The sequence below is a fragment of the Onychomys torridus genome, chromosome 8 (assembly GCF_903995425.1).
Source record: "Onychomys torridus chromosome 8, mOncTor1.1, whole genome shotgun sequence".
Classification (NCBI taxonomy): Eukaryota; Metazoa; Chordata; class Mammalia; order Rodentia; family Cricetidae; genus Onychomys; species Onychomys torridus.
The window spans coordinates 54,230,344-54,246,978 of NC_050450.1; the positions used below are offsets into that span (position 1 = coordinate 54,230,344).

A 16,635-nucleotide genomic window follows, 5' to 3' on the forward strand; every position below is an offset into this window, starting at 1 on the left:
GGAGCCTTTGTTCGTCTCCAAAACAGCATGGCAATGTCAGTGCTGCAGATGGAAGAAGTTCTTGGGGGTCTCCCTGCCCATGCTCCCTTCAATAGACCTTGATGTCCCCAAAGTGTGCAATTTAGCCAATGGTCTCCAATACTAGTGTGCCTAGAACGATGATCTTGTTACTCCTATGAACTAGTGCACATCCTTGAACTGCTACTGCACCTGCACTAACCCACGTAGGAATCTTTTGCCAAATAATCTAAATCATTTGAAAGATCAAAATAGGGCTGGAGAGATGGCTCACCAGTTAAGAGCATTGGATGCTCTTCAGAGAGGTTCTGAGTTTAATACCCAGCACCCATCCACGTGGTAGCTTATAACCGACTAACTCCAGTTCCAAGTCATCTAGCAACTTATTCTGGTCTCCATGGGCACCAGGAACACATTTGGTGCACAGCCAGCTATGCATATAGGCACAATGCCCATACACATAAAATTAAATATCTAAAAAAATAAGTGGCATGCCTATAAAATGCCTTGGGCTATCATTAGTTGAAATTAAGGACTTCCTGATGTAGTAACTTGGTTTCGCCTCTTCTGCTAAACACAAAGATCAGAAAAAGCTGCTAGGAAAATAAAAGGTATCTAGTGTGTTGGGGGTGTGGGGCTCAGCTCAGCATTCCCATTGTTTCTGTAGACTACTCAGAGGGAGGTGGCCTGTGCCACACTCATGGTTTCTACAGTGGTCAGGGTTCCCAGTTCTGTGGCCTCTGAACTTCCCTGCACTTCCTTGTGTGTGAGTGTGTGATAGCCCTGCCCCCATCCTAGATATTTGCAATTGATGGGTCTGCATCCTCTTCACCTCTATCATTCGAAAGATGCAGAGTTGATGTTCTTTTGATGTTTCTCTAAAATACAGTGCATATTGAAGATAAGAGCTATGGGTCTGCAGGTGAAATTTTGTGTGCTGTCTCTTTTTGGTATGTCCCACAAGCTAAGACTGTGGACATTCTTAGACAGTTGTGAATGTTTGAAATAAAATAATATTTACAAGCACACAGAAACTATGTGAAGTTCAAATTTTATTGTCCATGAATCATTTTTATTGGAAACAGTCATGGCCTTATGTTTATGTATTGTTTGTGCTTATTTTTGTATTTCAGTGACATAGTTGAACAGCTGAGACAGAGATTAGGTGATCTGCAAAGCCTGCAGTATTTACTTTCTGACCCTGTAGATAATGTTTGCTGCTCTGAGCTTGTGGACCATTCTTAGTCCCAAGATGCTGGGGCATTTATAAAGTCATCCAGGCTCATCTGCTGGCTGTGGCTGGTCTTCTCAAGATCCTAGGCACTTAAAAAAATCACTGGATGTGTGTCTGGTGACACACATATCTGAACTGTGAGCAAAGTTCCCATTTTCAGATGTGTTCCTTTATTTCTGACAAGAATCCTGTCACTTGCTCTGTGATATATTAACATGATGCTTTGATGAAAGCTGTCAGAGGGAATTTTGTGATGTGCATGGAGTTGGAGACTCTTTAAACATCTTAAAACTTTCCTTCTAGTAACTCATCTCTACCCCCAGGTGTTTACAGGACACATGCTTTAGTATTTTGCAAGCCAGATTAGCATTTGTACAGTAAATGTGTGTTTTAGGGTTTCTCTTGCTGTGAAGAGACATCATGACCATGGCAACTCTTATAAAGGAAAATACTTAATTGTGGTGGCTTACAGTTCAGAGATTTAGTCCATTATTATCATAGTGGGAAGCAAGGCGGGATGCAGGTGGACATGGTGCTTCCTCAGGCGACAGGAAGTAATACTAACACACTGGGTGTGGTTTGAGCATAGATGAGACCACAGTAACACACTTCCTCCAGTGAGACCACATCTACTCCAAGAAGGCCACATCTCCTAAGAATAGTGCCACTCTCTTTGGGAGCCTTTTTTCTTTTTCAAACCACCACAGTATGAGAGACTCTGTTACTTTAGTATGGCTCAGTCAGTCAGAGCTTGGGATGAAACAGAAGTGCTTGATACTGTATTGCACTTGCTTGTCCACTTTGACCCCACCTACATCCTATGGTTAACTCATGCTAACTATGCTAACTCATAATCAGGCAGTGGGGTAGCAATGGGAGGAGGGGGCAGCATGCAGAAAGACTACTCTCCTCTACTAAAGGATCTTGGGTTTTACACTGTACTCAGTCAGGAATAAGGGAGTATGGTTTAGACAGATCTTGCCTCAACTATTTTACCAGGGAGATGCCTGAAAGAGAAGACATGAGTTAAAAAGTACCATAATTTGTCATAGCAAAAATTGACAAATGGGGACAGTCTCAGAAATAGGTAGAGAGAAAACAGCATCTGTTGGCTATCTCATATACATATAGATTATAAAGGGAAGGCTGACGCAGGGAGGGAATCACAGATACAGGGTCTAGAACCAAAGAGGAGAAAACAAGAGGGTCATCATTTAGGCTCTTCTTCTTTCTATTTTTTCTTTTGGCATTGTCATCACAGCTTGATTTTGGCAACAATATCATAACATCAAGAACTGAAAGTGTGGGTGGCAACACCACATCCTACAGCATGAGGTTACTGGCTCTTTGGGTCAGACGTTTTGGGGGAGGGTGGAACTGGTAGCACACACTTATTGCATGTTTACAGCCATCCTGACTTGCAGATCACTACTACAATGTCCTGAATTATTTGCAGGAACAAGCACCCAAGGCATCGGGTCTGGGAAAATCTTTCACAACCCAGCCTTTCACTGTGGCAGATTTCTCCCTTATTTCTAGAGTCCAACTTTTCTGACCTTCAAATACAAGGTATAGTTTCCTCCTTCCACTGTGAATTCCAATAACAGAGTGATAGCACAACTCCACAGAACTGAAGGATTCCAGAGAGATGTTTTAGGAACCCCTATGGTCTTGACTAGACCAGCATCCAGTTGCTTTCCAGCCAAAAGTTATCTATTTGAAAGTGAAAAGTAAAAGATACACTCTAGTTCTCTCTGTTGACGTTGTTACATTAAAAAGGAGGTGTAGACTGAAGTTTTACAGCTACTCAGTCCCAAATAAACATACAGAGGCTTATATTAATTACAAGTTGTTTTGTCTATGGCTCAGGCTTATTATTAACTAGGCCTTTCATCTTAAATAACCCATTTCTACTAATCTATGCCTCTCCCTGGCAGCTCTAAGCGGCTGTCTCAATTCTGCCTTTCTTCTCCCTGACTTTCTCTTGGATTTCCTGCCTGGCTATAACCTGCCTTATCATAGGCCAAAGCAGCTTCTTTATTAACCAATAGTAGCAACACATATTCACATACATATAGAGCATACAGAAAGACCATCCCACAGCGGGGAATGTATTAAACACACACACACACACACACACACACACACACACACACCAAACAAAATCCAACAATCCCCACTTTAACACATATGGGCAAAGTACAACCTTTGGAAAACTACCCTGAATGAGAAACCATGCACCTAATGGCTCCCAAGCAGGCTGGCTGCATTTCTATTGGGCAAAGCTTCAGAAATTCATCTGCATTTCAACAGAGTTGCCTTTTAAATGAAAGAAATTAAAAGATACTTCATTGAGGAATGAAATTCCAGTTGGCTAAAGCTGAACAATGTCTGTGTCTCAGATGTTATTTTAGGAGAAGGTGACTGGGCTGGATTGTCGCCAAATGAAATACAGGGTGAAACTGGCATCATGCCCAACATCTCCAAAGCTGTAAGTTTTAGAAACTCAGTTTTATTCTCTTAGTTGTTTTAGAAATTAAGTTGTAAGATAGCTTTCGGGTGGGAGGAGAATTGGATCCCTTTCTCTTTTAATACAATCACAAAAAGTGTGGTGAGAGGGTTGGGGATTTAACTCAGTGGTAGAACGCTTACCTAGCAAGCGCAAGGCCCTGGGTTCAATCCTCAGCTCAAAAAAAAAAAAAAAAAAAAAAGTGTGGTGAGATTCTAGGTTAAATACTCCGATAAGGTATATTTAAGAAGGGAACAGTTGTGATTGGAGGAGAAAAAGTATACAAATTGGCAGGAAAACTCTTAGATATAAAGCTAGTTTAAGCAGAATCAAGTGGGAAAGAAATAAGTGTTGGCTCAGTGTCATGCTAGAAGCCAGCACAGTGAGGAGTCCAGGATAGAGCTCCTCACTAGAAACAAGCCATGAAAGAACCTATTAGTGCATGGTCTGGGTCACAAGCCATTGGTTCTCTATGGAATGACTGTCATATACCACAGGAGGCAATGCTATATGCATATGGCATAAAGCAGACAGTGACTCTGAAGAAGTGACATCATCCTGAAATGTAACACTTATGGTATGGGGGAAATGGTAGAGAAATATTCTGTGATTATAGTCCTTAGACAAAGAGGTATGAAATGGAGCAGGGGTGGGTCCTGGAGGAATGAGTTTTTGAAGTAGAGGAAACTGGTAGGACATCTGTATACTGAATGTGCTCTTGACCCAGGTGAAAAGGTGGTTTGCATGTATATTTGAATGCACAGTCTCTTTTATTGACATTAATATGTATTTATGTAAAATTTATCAACTACATTGGCTCATTGGTGTGCTTTATCTTTTCATGTGACTATGTACATGTTTTCAAACATACATCATTGGTTTTTAGAATGCCTATGTAAATCATAAATTCCTAAGTAAGTAAGAACAACGAAGTTGCAAGAACTAAGCTTCCTACTTCCTCAGTTGTGAGGCCCTTGGCAATTCATGGGACTTCACTGGAGACTGAAGACAGTTATACGCAGAATTTCTTTGTCTGTTGCTGCCTCCACTTTTCTTCATCAAAGTCCTGAATCCTTGCTGAACTGGCTGTTGACTTGACCTCACCCCCATGGTGCTGGGGCATCTTCTCTCCCTGTCTTCTCCCAGCGTCTAACCACTCTGAAGACCTACATATGTTCCACCTTCTCTTTCTCATGGATATTCTGAGGAAACAGTATCTACTCTCCAAACTTAGAAAATTTTCAGATGCTTAATTGCTTCTCTTCCCTTGATCAGATCTTATCCAACAAAGAGTCTCAAAATTAGTGCTGATCCACAGTGAAAATAGAGTCTAACAGCCAGTGGGGCTGTAAGCTGCAACAGCCCTGGGGAGGGCTTTGGCAAGTCAGCCCTTCCCTGTATGAGTTTTCTGTTGCCTACAACCTGACTTTCCTGACCTCAGACCACCTCTCCATCTTTAAACGATTCAGACCTTGTTAGAGGTTTTCAAATGTAAAGACTTTCTTACCCGATGCCAGGAGATCATTGATGAGCACCAGGAACCTCTCATCAGCCACATGGGCATCAGTCATGAGAAACACTGTGCTGAGATTTTTCACCCCAGCTTTCAGACACAGGCTGGCCAGGTCCACCTGCAAGAGTGTCAATATTAGGGATTCCTCAGAAGAGATCGGCAACTCAGTCTTCAGGAATGGAAGCATTTGCTTATCTACATCAGTTAGACATCAATTAAGACGGCAGTGAGAGGTAGGGAGGAGTGCTACTTTTCAGCAAGGGGTAGGGAACTATGCCACATGTCTAGGCAGCTCCTGCAGAATAATAACTGAGGTGGTCCTTTCCAAAGGACAGGTATGGTCCTTGCTCAACGGTTTTACTAATGTCATCAAGTAAGTGAATAACTTGTTCCAGAAGGCAAGCTATCAGAAAAGTCATGTACTAGGGGCTACCTCTATGGGAATAAATGTGTCTCATACCAGCAATGCCTCGTGCTCTATGACCAGCTCAAAGAGAAAGACTTTGATTGGAAAAAAAATGTGCTGGAGAACACAGACATAGGTGCAACCCTATGGGAAACCCAGTCAAAGCTGAAGATGGATGAAATCCAGGGCTAAGATGCCAAGCCCTGAATATATCCAGTGTGACTGTCTTGGCTCCTTGTAGTATAACTCTTACCAAGGTTTACATTGCATCCCACTGTGCTTAATTCTTCCTAGTGCCCTTAAGAGCTGATTTCCTAACTACGTCACACATTCTTTTATTGTAGAACTTCAGTAATGTTCAAATAACACCTCAAAGGCTTCTTTTTGGATTAACAGTTCTTATCCTATACTTATGATCTAAGACAGTGTTTCTTAAATCTTAGTATCACCTAAAGCAGCGGATCTCAATTTGTGGGTCATGACTGCTTTGGAGGACAAATGACCCTTTTACAGGGGCCACTTAAGACCACTGGAAAACACAGATATGTGCATTATAATTCTTAACAGTAGCAAAATTATAGTTATTAAGTAGCAATGAAAATAATTTTATGGTTGCAGGGGGGATCACCACAACACAAGGAGCTATCTTAAAGGGTCACAGCATTAGGAAGATTGAGAACCACTGACTTACAGTATCCTTTGAGCAGTGCCTGTGCCCAGGTGGTTTTCCACACAAGCTAAATATGCATGTCTTGGGGAGGGAGGCAGACATCAGCATTATTGGAAAACCCCAGAGGTTCGGGTACATAGCCAAGGTTTAGCATAACACCATGCTGTAAATGCTTATTTTCCATCCCACTGGCTTGTCTTTGGAAACACTGAAGAAAGACCACATCCAAACCTGGATGCAGCCAGTGTTGACAAACTGGGCTGTGGCTTCAGAGAAAAAGTGAATATCCAGTGCTCTCATCACGCCTGAGGGATGATGAGGGCAGGTGGGTAGGTCTGGCTTAGTGCTGGTAGGAGTTCTTCTAGGAATACAAAGGACAATTCCTGATGGAAATTATACTATAACTTTCTACAGTGACATGGTTGTGGCTGTGGATACAAGAGGCTGCTGGACAAATGACCTTTGAAAGTTGTGTATACTGTCCTTATTCACTGTCCAAACCATAGACTGTGGCTTCTATCTGAAACTCGAAAATGTCCCAGAAGGTCCCAGAAGCAGTGGTTATTCCCTCTCTTTTAAAATATGAATTTCTTATAAAACTTCATCAGACTGTTTACTAGAGCAGCTAGCAAGCTGTGTGCTAAATTTGATACAGATAGGGCAAGAGCCCAGGCACACTGATGTAAAAGGGTGGATGACGTCTCCTAGAGGCTGACCCTGGAAAGGACACTGTGGAAAGAGTGCTGACCCTGGAAAGAGCCCCTCCTATTACCAGCCTGGGAACTCAGGAGAAAATGGAAAATTAATAGGAGGTTCTGGGTAGGGGATGCAGAGAACCAAAGAAAGATGACAAGGATTGAGGTGGTCGGAGAGAGGCAGGGTCTCCTCCCACAGTCGCTGAACTTACCTTGAAGTCAGGGATTTGGTAGCCTTTGCGCAGGGTGATCTGGAACACATCCATGGAGCTGATAAAAGCTGCCAGCCTTGTCAGACTCTGCTTACCACTCCCTCCTACGCCAACTAGCAGGGCATTTCCTCGAGGGGACTCCAGGATTCGGTTGATGTGACAGCTGAGGAGGAGAAAGCAGAAGCCTATCACAAAGGCCACTGTCCACAGTAAGAAGCATGAAAAACATGATGGTTGGAGAGGAAGCTGAAACATTTCTTGGAGGTACAACTGAACTCTGGGAATTTCCATAGCTTGTCCCCAAACTTGGTGTCACCTTCCTACCCAAGTGCAATGCAACTGTCATTGTTTTACCTAAATCCAGAGGCCCCAGTGAACCAGGAAGAATCAGGGAAAAGTCCAGGGCAGCCTGGCAGTTCTGACAGGGTGAGTGGTGAGGCTGGAGAGGGACTCTGGGTGATTTTCTTCTTCTCCCTCATTGAACCTATCTTTATCCCAATTCCCTCTTTCTTACCTATTTGTGACTTTGGATGAGAGGGACCATGAAAAAGAAGAAAAGTAGAAAACATGTTATTAGGAAAACAATCAGAGAAGGCTAGAGCTGCTAAGGCAAGGCAAGAAGTGTCTGTCTTAGGAAGCAAGGGAACAAAGTTAAAGCAACTGGAAGAAAGCAGGGATTCCAGGCTTGAGTCTCTGCCCTCTCACCCTTCCCGGATGCTGATGTTCAAGCAATGGATATTTGCAGATGCTGAATGTCAACCTTCAAGGCACTCACTTCCTTGGGTTCTGGATTCTTCCCCTCTAATATCTTAGCACTTCCAGCACTCATTTCTCCACCCCAGCAATGGGAGAGTACTTCAGTTTCCTCTGGGCTTAGATCATCACCTCCAAAGGAAGCCACTCCCAACCTGAGACCTCCCTCAAATGACATACTGGCAGCCTCCTTCAGGCTGCCATGCCAACCTTCCATTAATCTCCACCAGCAGTGGATCTTATATAGGGCACCTAATGGCTTCTCATTATATGAAATATAGAAAACATAGGGAAAAAATCCCACAATTCTATTGTCTAGCAATAAATCCTGCTGACATTAATTTTGTGGCCTTCTAGACTAGTGTGTCTGGATGTCTATGAATATATATTTGGTTATTACATCTGAAATGTCAATGCATTTCTATCCTGTAGCTTTTAAAATTTGAGGGCAGCAGCTTATATATGAGCATAATGTTTTGTTTGTTTTCAGTCCTGGTGATCAAATCCATGTCCCCACAATGATAAGCAGCACTCTACCACCAAGCTACCCTCTAGACATTAAATATAATGTCTTGAGACCAATTTTTCATTTAGCTGTAGATTGTGATGACTTCTCCGAGCCTTTAAGCAGTCTCCTAAGCCGTGCATTTGAAGGTGGAATACTACCATATATAATATCAATATTGTATTGCTAATAAAAATACAATAGTTTGCTTGTCTGAAATACCCTATTATTTGAAACTTAGGCAGCTTCCAGTATCTCCACTTCCAAATAATATGTCATAACATTTTGTTTATATCTCCAATCATTTCCTTGGGAGTGAGTTTCCTTGCTGAGCCAAACAGCAAGGCAATATTTTAATGGCTCAGGAAATTTAATGAAAAAAAAAAAAGGCTTTTCAGAATGGTGGTGCTCATCTGTGCTCTTCTCAAGTAAAACAATTGACCCAATGTTTCCACCATGCTGGAGGGCAAGGACACACTGAGCTGCATTTACTGAGTTACAGTGTAAGTCAGTGAATTCCAGTGTTGGTGGTGTTTGGACAAAGATATGAGAATTAAAATTTGGGTGTTGTACTTCTGGCTAAGAAGTAGAGGATCCATTTGAGCTTGGATTATATACACTACACTCCTGCATCCCTTACCTGTCTTAATGATGATACTCCATATTCAAAACAAACAATAGCGAACAATTAAGTTCTGGCTAACCTCAGTGGGGGTGGTGGTGGTGGTAGTTCTTGGGAGTGATTTTAGAAGATGGGGTTTGACAAGTTAACAAAATACGCATGCATGTGAAGTTGCATGTATGACTTGGTCATGATCAACATAAGAAACCATGGGTTCTCACTGCCTCATCTCTCCTGTGGAACATATTTGCCGTTGGGAAGGAAACCTTTGCATAAGTGTTTGTATATCAACAACTCCTTCAGCAGCATACAGTGGGTATGGGCCCCATTTATGCATGTATATATTTATTATATATGCACACACATATATTTAACCATTTAAAAAGCTAAATATTATAGTTTTGAATTTAATTTGATTTTCTAGAAAGTTGAATACTTTTTGTGTATCTGAATCATGATGTTTTTCCTTTGTGCATTTTCTGTTCATGTTTTTTCATCCAAGGCTCACTTCTAAATTTGTGGGGTCCTTTCATGTGCATTCTGAGTCCCCTTCAATTCTCACTTTTACCCCTGTTGTTTTCCTTCGGTGCTTTAGAAGAGATAGAGAAATATTTAGGACTTAAATCCATATGGCACCAAATTCTGTGTGGTTAAGACTTGTCTGCCTAAATATTCAGGAGTTATTTATTGGCCTACATTTCCTTCTTTTATTACTTTCCCTTTTCACTCCACTTATTTAACTGTGGAACTTGTGCTCTGTCATTACCAGCTAGATTTACCCTTCTCTTGCCTTCTTATTAAACTATCATTTCCACATGCCTAAAGAGTGTGCATGTTCATTTTGTATCCATTATAGCATGAGCACATTGAAGCTATCCAATACAGTTTTATTAAGTCGAAACAAAACCCAGTGTTTGCACTCAGTATCACATTTAAGGAGCTGTCTGTAATTTTTCATTATGCTCCGTGCAAGGGATTGTTATTTTTTCTGCATCTGCACTGGTGCCTGATGAAAGGAGACACTGGTGTCAAGCATTCAGGCCCTGTATTCTCATTCAGGAATGGTGGAGACTGGAATGCATTGCTGGAGCAGAGGGCAGTCTTAGAGGAAGAATTGGGGTCCAACTGGTCATTGGACTACTTGGTACCCAACTCTACTCTTGTAGGCCTGAATTCAGCATAGCACAGACTCTGTGATTCAATATCTAGATGGGAAATTCATCGCTAGTGATGAGGTTTCTGAGTTAGAATGGGTAAGTCTGCAGCTGTCAGCATTAGACTCCAGCTGGGGCATCATTAGCAACCTCTGACAAGGGCAAGGGACTCTGAATTTAAATCACAAACTTTAAAAAGAAGATCAATAGTCTAGAGGACTCCTGGGCTAGAAAACCAAGGATGTCTATGTTAAGCCCATTACTGAATTTCTGAGAGATTAAAAACAAAAGCTGAAGATGCCCCACAGCACAGCTGGAGGAAGCTGGTTCTTTGAAGACACACACACACACACACACACACACACACACACACACACACACTCATCCTGGAGGACTAATAAGACTTTTGGAGCACAAAAGCAGTACATCTGAAGGTCTGTGTGATTAATAACTACTGGGATTCTAAGAGGAGAAAGAGACCATGCTGAAAATACACGGGAGGAGGAAAAACAAAGTGGCAAAGAGAAAAGCTGGATGATGATTGTGCCAAAGTGAAGTAAAGATCTAGCGTAAAGCCTTCAGCAAGGGCAGAGCAGACTCTGCCAGCATGGTGAAGGGAGTTATCGGAGGGGCTTCCAGGAAGAGAAGAGGCCAGGCTGCCTCCCTGAAGATGTACGGAGGTAGCCGTGTAGACAGTATCTAGTCCCCAAGCACAGGTGAGGTGGTGGATGGATGGGTGGATGTTAAACAAAGTGGAAAATCACAAGGAATGCAGACTCTGACCAAGGACCATGAGGTGTGGACCTGGCCCTAGCATTGGACCTTAGTGAGAGGTAGGTAGGGATGCTTACAGTGACTTGCTCACATGGCAAGAAGAGCTGGTTGAGGACAGAAGCAGAGGGGAGAAAGTGACAGGTATGGATGGACTGCCCCTGTGATGGGTTCTGTTGTGAACAGGAGCAGAGAAATGGGGGTAGTGGATGAAAGGGAAGACTGGGCCAGAAACAACTTATTCTGTTTTTGACAATTGAAAATGTTTGCATGCTGATACATATGACCCAGAAATTAGTGACAGGGTAAAGTGTGAAGAGGGAGGGAAGGGGGGATAATTACAGGAAGAAGGATGGTTACCAAGGAGGTAAAAAGGGATGGGACACCACAACAGGAGGAGTGACTGGCCTTCAGAAGGAACAAGGAGATTCTTGAGCTGAAATGGAAAGGCTGATGGGACTTTGTGCATGGGATGCATGAGGCAGGGGGGTCAGGTAGGCTCCATGTGCACAGGAGGTGAGTGTGAGCATTCTCTTCTAGTCACTTTCATTATCTCAGGGAAATAAAATTTGTGTTCTCTAGCTGTAACTGAAGACAGGCCAGGACTGTCAGGGTTTGAGAAGAGAAGATGAGTGTGGATCTGCAGTTGTCTCAGGAAGCTAACGAGAAGGAAGTCCCCAGAGTAGAGGGGGAGAATTTCAGGCCACGTTTAGGGCCTACCCAATTTGACTGGCCACAGATATAAAGCAACATTAACCATCATGTTTGGGGGATTTTCTTCAACAATTGGGAGAGGGATGAGGAGGAGGCAGTGTGGCTTAACTGGAGTTGTATTTAGAACCACAGATACACTGGCAGTAGAGTTAGGGAAGCCTGGGTTGGGATAACTATCTGTGAACCAAGAAGACACGGCAGGGAAAGGGATATGGGAGTATGATACAGCATCTGGCCCATAAGTGGCAGTCTGATGGAGCTGAAGAACAGCCAGAGCTTGGGAGGCTACTGGAAGGGGGAAACGGACCTGTGAATCACAGAGATATTTGTAATTCAGACTCTGAAAGTGGGTTTATCACTGATAGTAGACATGCTGGGCAAGAGTATGTGTTTGAGGGTCTGAGCATGTAGCCAAGGTCACAGGAGCCTAAAAGGCCAGGGAACACACAGACAAGGGCTAGATGTTGGGAAGAAGACCACCCAGGTGCTGAATGAGGGGAGGTGACTGGGCATTAGTAGACATTGTCAAGGAGAGGGCAGGAATGTGAAAATAGAAAGCCCGTGCTTCAGAATGACTGGATCTTCCGAAGGTTAGCAGGGAGGGGGCTGGAGAGATGGCTCTGTGGTTAAAAACACTTACTGCTCTTGCAGATTACCTGGATTTGGTTTACAGCACCCACATGGTAGCTCACAACCACTTGTAACCCCAGTTCCAAGGGTGCTGATGTCCTCTCCTAGCCTTTACAGGCCCCAGGCATGTACACGGTATACATATATACATACACACAGGCAACACACTTGTACACACACAACACAAACAAATGCATCTTTTAAAAGGGAGAAATGGTTTAAATGCACCATTGTGGTGAGGATGAGGATAAGGAGCCTGTCCCTCTCGGAGTTCCGGGGTTCATGGGATGGGTGGGAAAGGAAAACAGCTTCCTTCAACTCAGGGGCCAGCCACACTTCAGTCAGAATTTAGCAGTGAAGACCCAGAACCTTGTGCAGGACAGAAGGACACTGGAAAGCACCAAGAGTGTCAACCCAGACTGGACAATATAAAGGGCTAGATAGGAGGCACACTGTGTGAGGGTAAGTTATCTGGGCATGCTGATGATTATTGTGAGTAATTGACTACATAGTACGAGCATGCATAGTAATATTTAAGTTTTGAAATATATGTGTACTTGGAAAAGGTAGGTGTGTGTGTGTGTGTGTGTGTGTGTGTGTGTGTGTGTGTGTGTGTAGATGGGGGGTCCTGGTGCCTCTTTTATGATCTCAAATGTCTGTGTTGCTGTGATTATAAACAGGTACAGTAAATGTGAATGTGGAAGTAAACCCAATTCTGCCTGAGCTGAGCCCTGTGCTCTACTGCCCCTACGGCCATTGGTAAAGCTGCAGCTGTAGCACTACCAGCAGCCATCTTGACCCTCACTGATAGATAACAGTGGCTGACTTCTAGCTTTAATGGAACTGTTCTGGTTTGAGGTGGGGAATCTGGTCAAAATACATAGCATGAATTTCTCAAAGAATTAATTTAAAATATCTAGAAAAAAAGAAAATGACTTGGAATAACTGCATGAGACCTCCCCGACACAGGGAAAGAAAAGTCACAAAGAGGACATAAGGAAGAGATTGCACACTCACATGTGGTGCACAGCATCCTCAAAGAGAACCAGGTCCATCACAGCATTGACTTCATTGTGGCTCTCCAGGGCTTCCACCAGAGTCTGGCTCAGAAGTTCCCATGATTGCACAGGCATGTATTTGGGCTCACCAATGCCATTTGCAAAGTGACAATACATGTTCAGGCTTTGGGTCTTCTGCAGCATCTCTTCAATATCCTGGTGAGAAGATACAGGGGTGAGGCTCTTCTGTGCTCTTGTTTGGTACCACATATGGTGGAGACCCTAACCTTCTTTCTCTACATGCTCCATGAAAAGTAGCATCGGAGCTACTTCCTCTTTGAGACTTCCCTAGGAGGTGGACTTTTACCCTGGGTTTACCAAATCCAGGAACTCATAAACCTTGTTTGTTAATCCTTACAGATTAATGGTGGGAAGTGGAGAATGGGAGGAATCCACCTTTAAAGCACTGTAAGAATATTTTTGTTTTCAAAAGACTGGATAAGGACACAGGTGGATTTCTCTAAGCAGGACCTTCTTTGGCAATGTTGGATACAAGGGATCACTGCCCAGTGGCCTCACTTACTCTACATTCATTTCAATGGTTCTTATTCTTCAACCTACAACATGATCATAAAACATGTCTCCTGTGAGATTGGCTCCACCCTTAGAGAAGACTTGGTTTCTGAAGAATATTCTAGTAACTCCTATCCTTAGTTTGCTGGTCTCTATGTAAGGTTGTTCATAATATGAAAACATTTAGAGTGGAGTGCACTGTTTATAAAACTTTCATAAGGGCCAGGCAGTGGTGGCACACGCCTTTAATCCCAGCACTCAGGAGGCAGAGCCAGGTGGATCTCTGTGAGTTTGAGGCCAGCTTGGTCTACAGAGTGAGATCCAGGATAGGCACCAAAGCTACACAGAGAAACCCTGTCTCGAAAAAACCAAAAAATCAAAACCAAAACCAAAAAACTTTCATAAGGATTCTGTCTTACCGTTTGTCAAATCTTACCCCAGGACAAACATTACCATGTTGTATAATGACTAGTACAATTTGGTTAATTAAACAGATACAGCTCTTCATCTCTTCATTATCAAACACATTGGCTAAGTATTTTGGAGGCTGCTATTGTTAGTTCACATTAGAGGACACAGAAGCAAATTATTTGCTTGTCAAAATCTAGATACCCAAGACTTCATGTGGGAAGAAATATAGAAGTGAGGTATCCCAGGAGGGCTTTCTAAAATTCAGACTACAAAATCCTTGTGGGAAACAGATGACCAGTAGGGACCACTGCCAGGGCTAAGTCACAACAGTGTTAGCCTTATAAACTCCTTGGGCAAGATCCACCAGACACAATGGAGAGAAAGTGAGCAGGGCAAACCACACACAGAGAAACCAGGCCTGCTGTCTGAGTATAAGAAAGGGGGCTAGATTGACTATCCAATTTGCCCTGACTTTTGAGGGTTTTTTCAGGCCCATAAAATAAACAAACAAAACAAAACAAAAAAACAAAACCCTAACCTATTCTAGCCTTGTTGATTTTAACAGCAGTTGCCCAGACATCTAGGTAGGTTGAATGAAGCAAAAAAGAAGCTTTTTCTAGTTTAAGAAGAGACAATAGGGTCAGTGTGGGCTAGTTTTATGTCACCCTGACACAAGCTAGAGTCATCAGAGAGGAGGGGGCCTGAGGTGAGAAAATGCTGCCATGAGATCAGACTAAAGGCAAGCCTGTAGGGAATTTTCTTAATTAGTGATTGATGTGAGGGACGGCCCAGACTGTTGGAGGTGGGGCCACTCCTGGACCAGTGGTCCTGGGTTCTATAAGAAAGCAGACTGAGCAAACCATGGAGAGCAAGCCAATAAGCTGCACCCCTCCATGGCCTCAGCTTCTGCCTCCAGTTCCTGCCATGCTCGAGTTCCTGCCCTCACTGCTTTTGATGATGAACTATAATGTAAAACTGTGAATGAAAGAAACCCTTTTCTTCCCAAGTTGCTTCTTGGTCATGATGTTTCATCACAGTAATAGTTACTCTAAGACAGGTTTGGAGAAATGGCTCAGTGGTTAAGAGGACCGGATGCCCTTCAGGAGGACCCAGGTTTGATTCCAAGCACCCACACAGTAGCTCACCACTCTCTGTAACCTCAGTTCCAGAGGATCTAATGCCCTCTTTCAGCCTCCAGGGGCACCAGGGCATATACATGGTACACAGACATATGTGCAGGCAGAACACCCATACACATAAAATAAAAATAAAATAAATAAGAAATCACAGAAGAGGAATGCAGAAACGCATTGGCCCATCTTGAGAACAAGCTAACATACTGGATTGATCCTGATGGGTGTCGATTTACACTAAGGATCTATCAGAAGAGAAAGGAAAGTGCAGTTTTGAAAAGCCTCTTCTACAAAGATTCTTTGATGAACAAAACAAGCCTCCAGTTTAATGATCAGAGCCATGTTGTGTAGAAGGGAGAGAGGAAGCCACCAAATACGGTGAATCAAAGCATACTTAATAGTGACACTATGTCAGCCAGAGCTACAAGTCAGGGACCTCGAGGATTTAAAAAAAGGGGCTAAATCACTTTGTGATCAGTCTGGCAACTTTGTCCCAGTGCTAGGATACATGCAGGCCAGGGGATTCAGCTGTCTTCCCAGGTGTTGTCAGAATAATGGCCGTGTGAACTATATTTTGGTCTCTGATCAAATGATGTGCGCTTTTCATTCAAACCCACACAAGAAGCTCTACTTCAAACATGGAGTATTGATTTTAAACTTCTAACACAGACCAACTCATAAAAGCAAAGATTATCTGCAAATTTAACTACAAGTACACAAATTGGCTAACTCTGCAGTACTCATAGTGAGGCATCGAAGATGGGAGAGACCTGAACATCAGGCTCCATGAAAATGATGCAGGAGGTAGAAGTGAGTTTAACAGTTCCTTTCAAGCACCAGGAAGTTGGCCATTTAGACTGAGATGGGTTGTGACATCCTCAGAGGGTCTTACCAGGAAAAAATATGGACTGGACCCAGAGGGGGTGCTGCAGTGTGGATGTGGGTTGTTCCGCAAAGGTTTACAAGTTGGCTGCTGGATCCCTAGTGGGCTATGTGATAGACACTGGTCTCTTTAAAAGGTGGGTCCAGACAGAAGGTGATTAGTTCACTGCAGACACTGCACTCTGAAGCTAGTGATTCTAATCTTGGGCAATGTGCTGTCAACTCTTCCAGG

The 16,635-nt window shown here is 43.1% G+C and overlaps 1 protein-coding gene across 1 annotated transcript in view; it reads right to left on the reverse strand.

The window, feature by feature from the left end:
• Dnah9 (dynein axonemal heavy chain 9) overlaps window positions 1-16,635 on the reverse strand; it is a 349,307-nt gene that overhangs the window by 145,591 nt on the left and 187,081 nt on the right. Inside the window, exons 43-45 of the mRNA XM_036196748.1 lie at window positions 13,424-13,620; window positions 7,258-7,420; window positions 5,269-5,392 (exon numbers count right to left, since the gene is read on the reverse strand). Of these exons, the coding sequence (XP_036052641.1) occupies window positions 5,269-5,392; window positions 7,258-7,420; window positions 13,424-13,620 (484 nt within the window). The remainder of the gene's footprint in view (window positions 1-5,268; window positions 5,393-7,257; window positions 7,421-13,423; window positions 13,621-16,635) is intronic.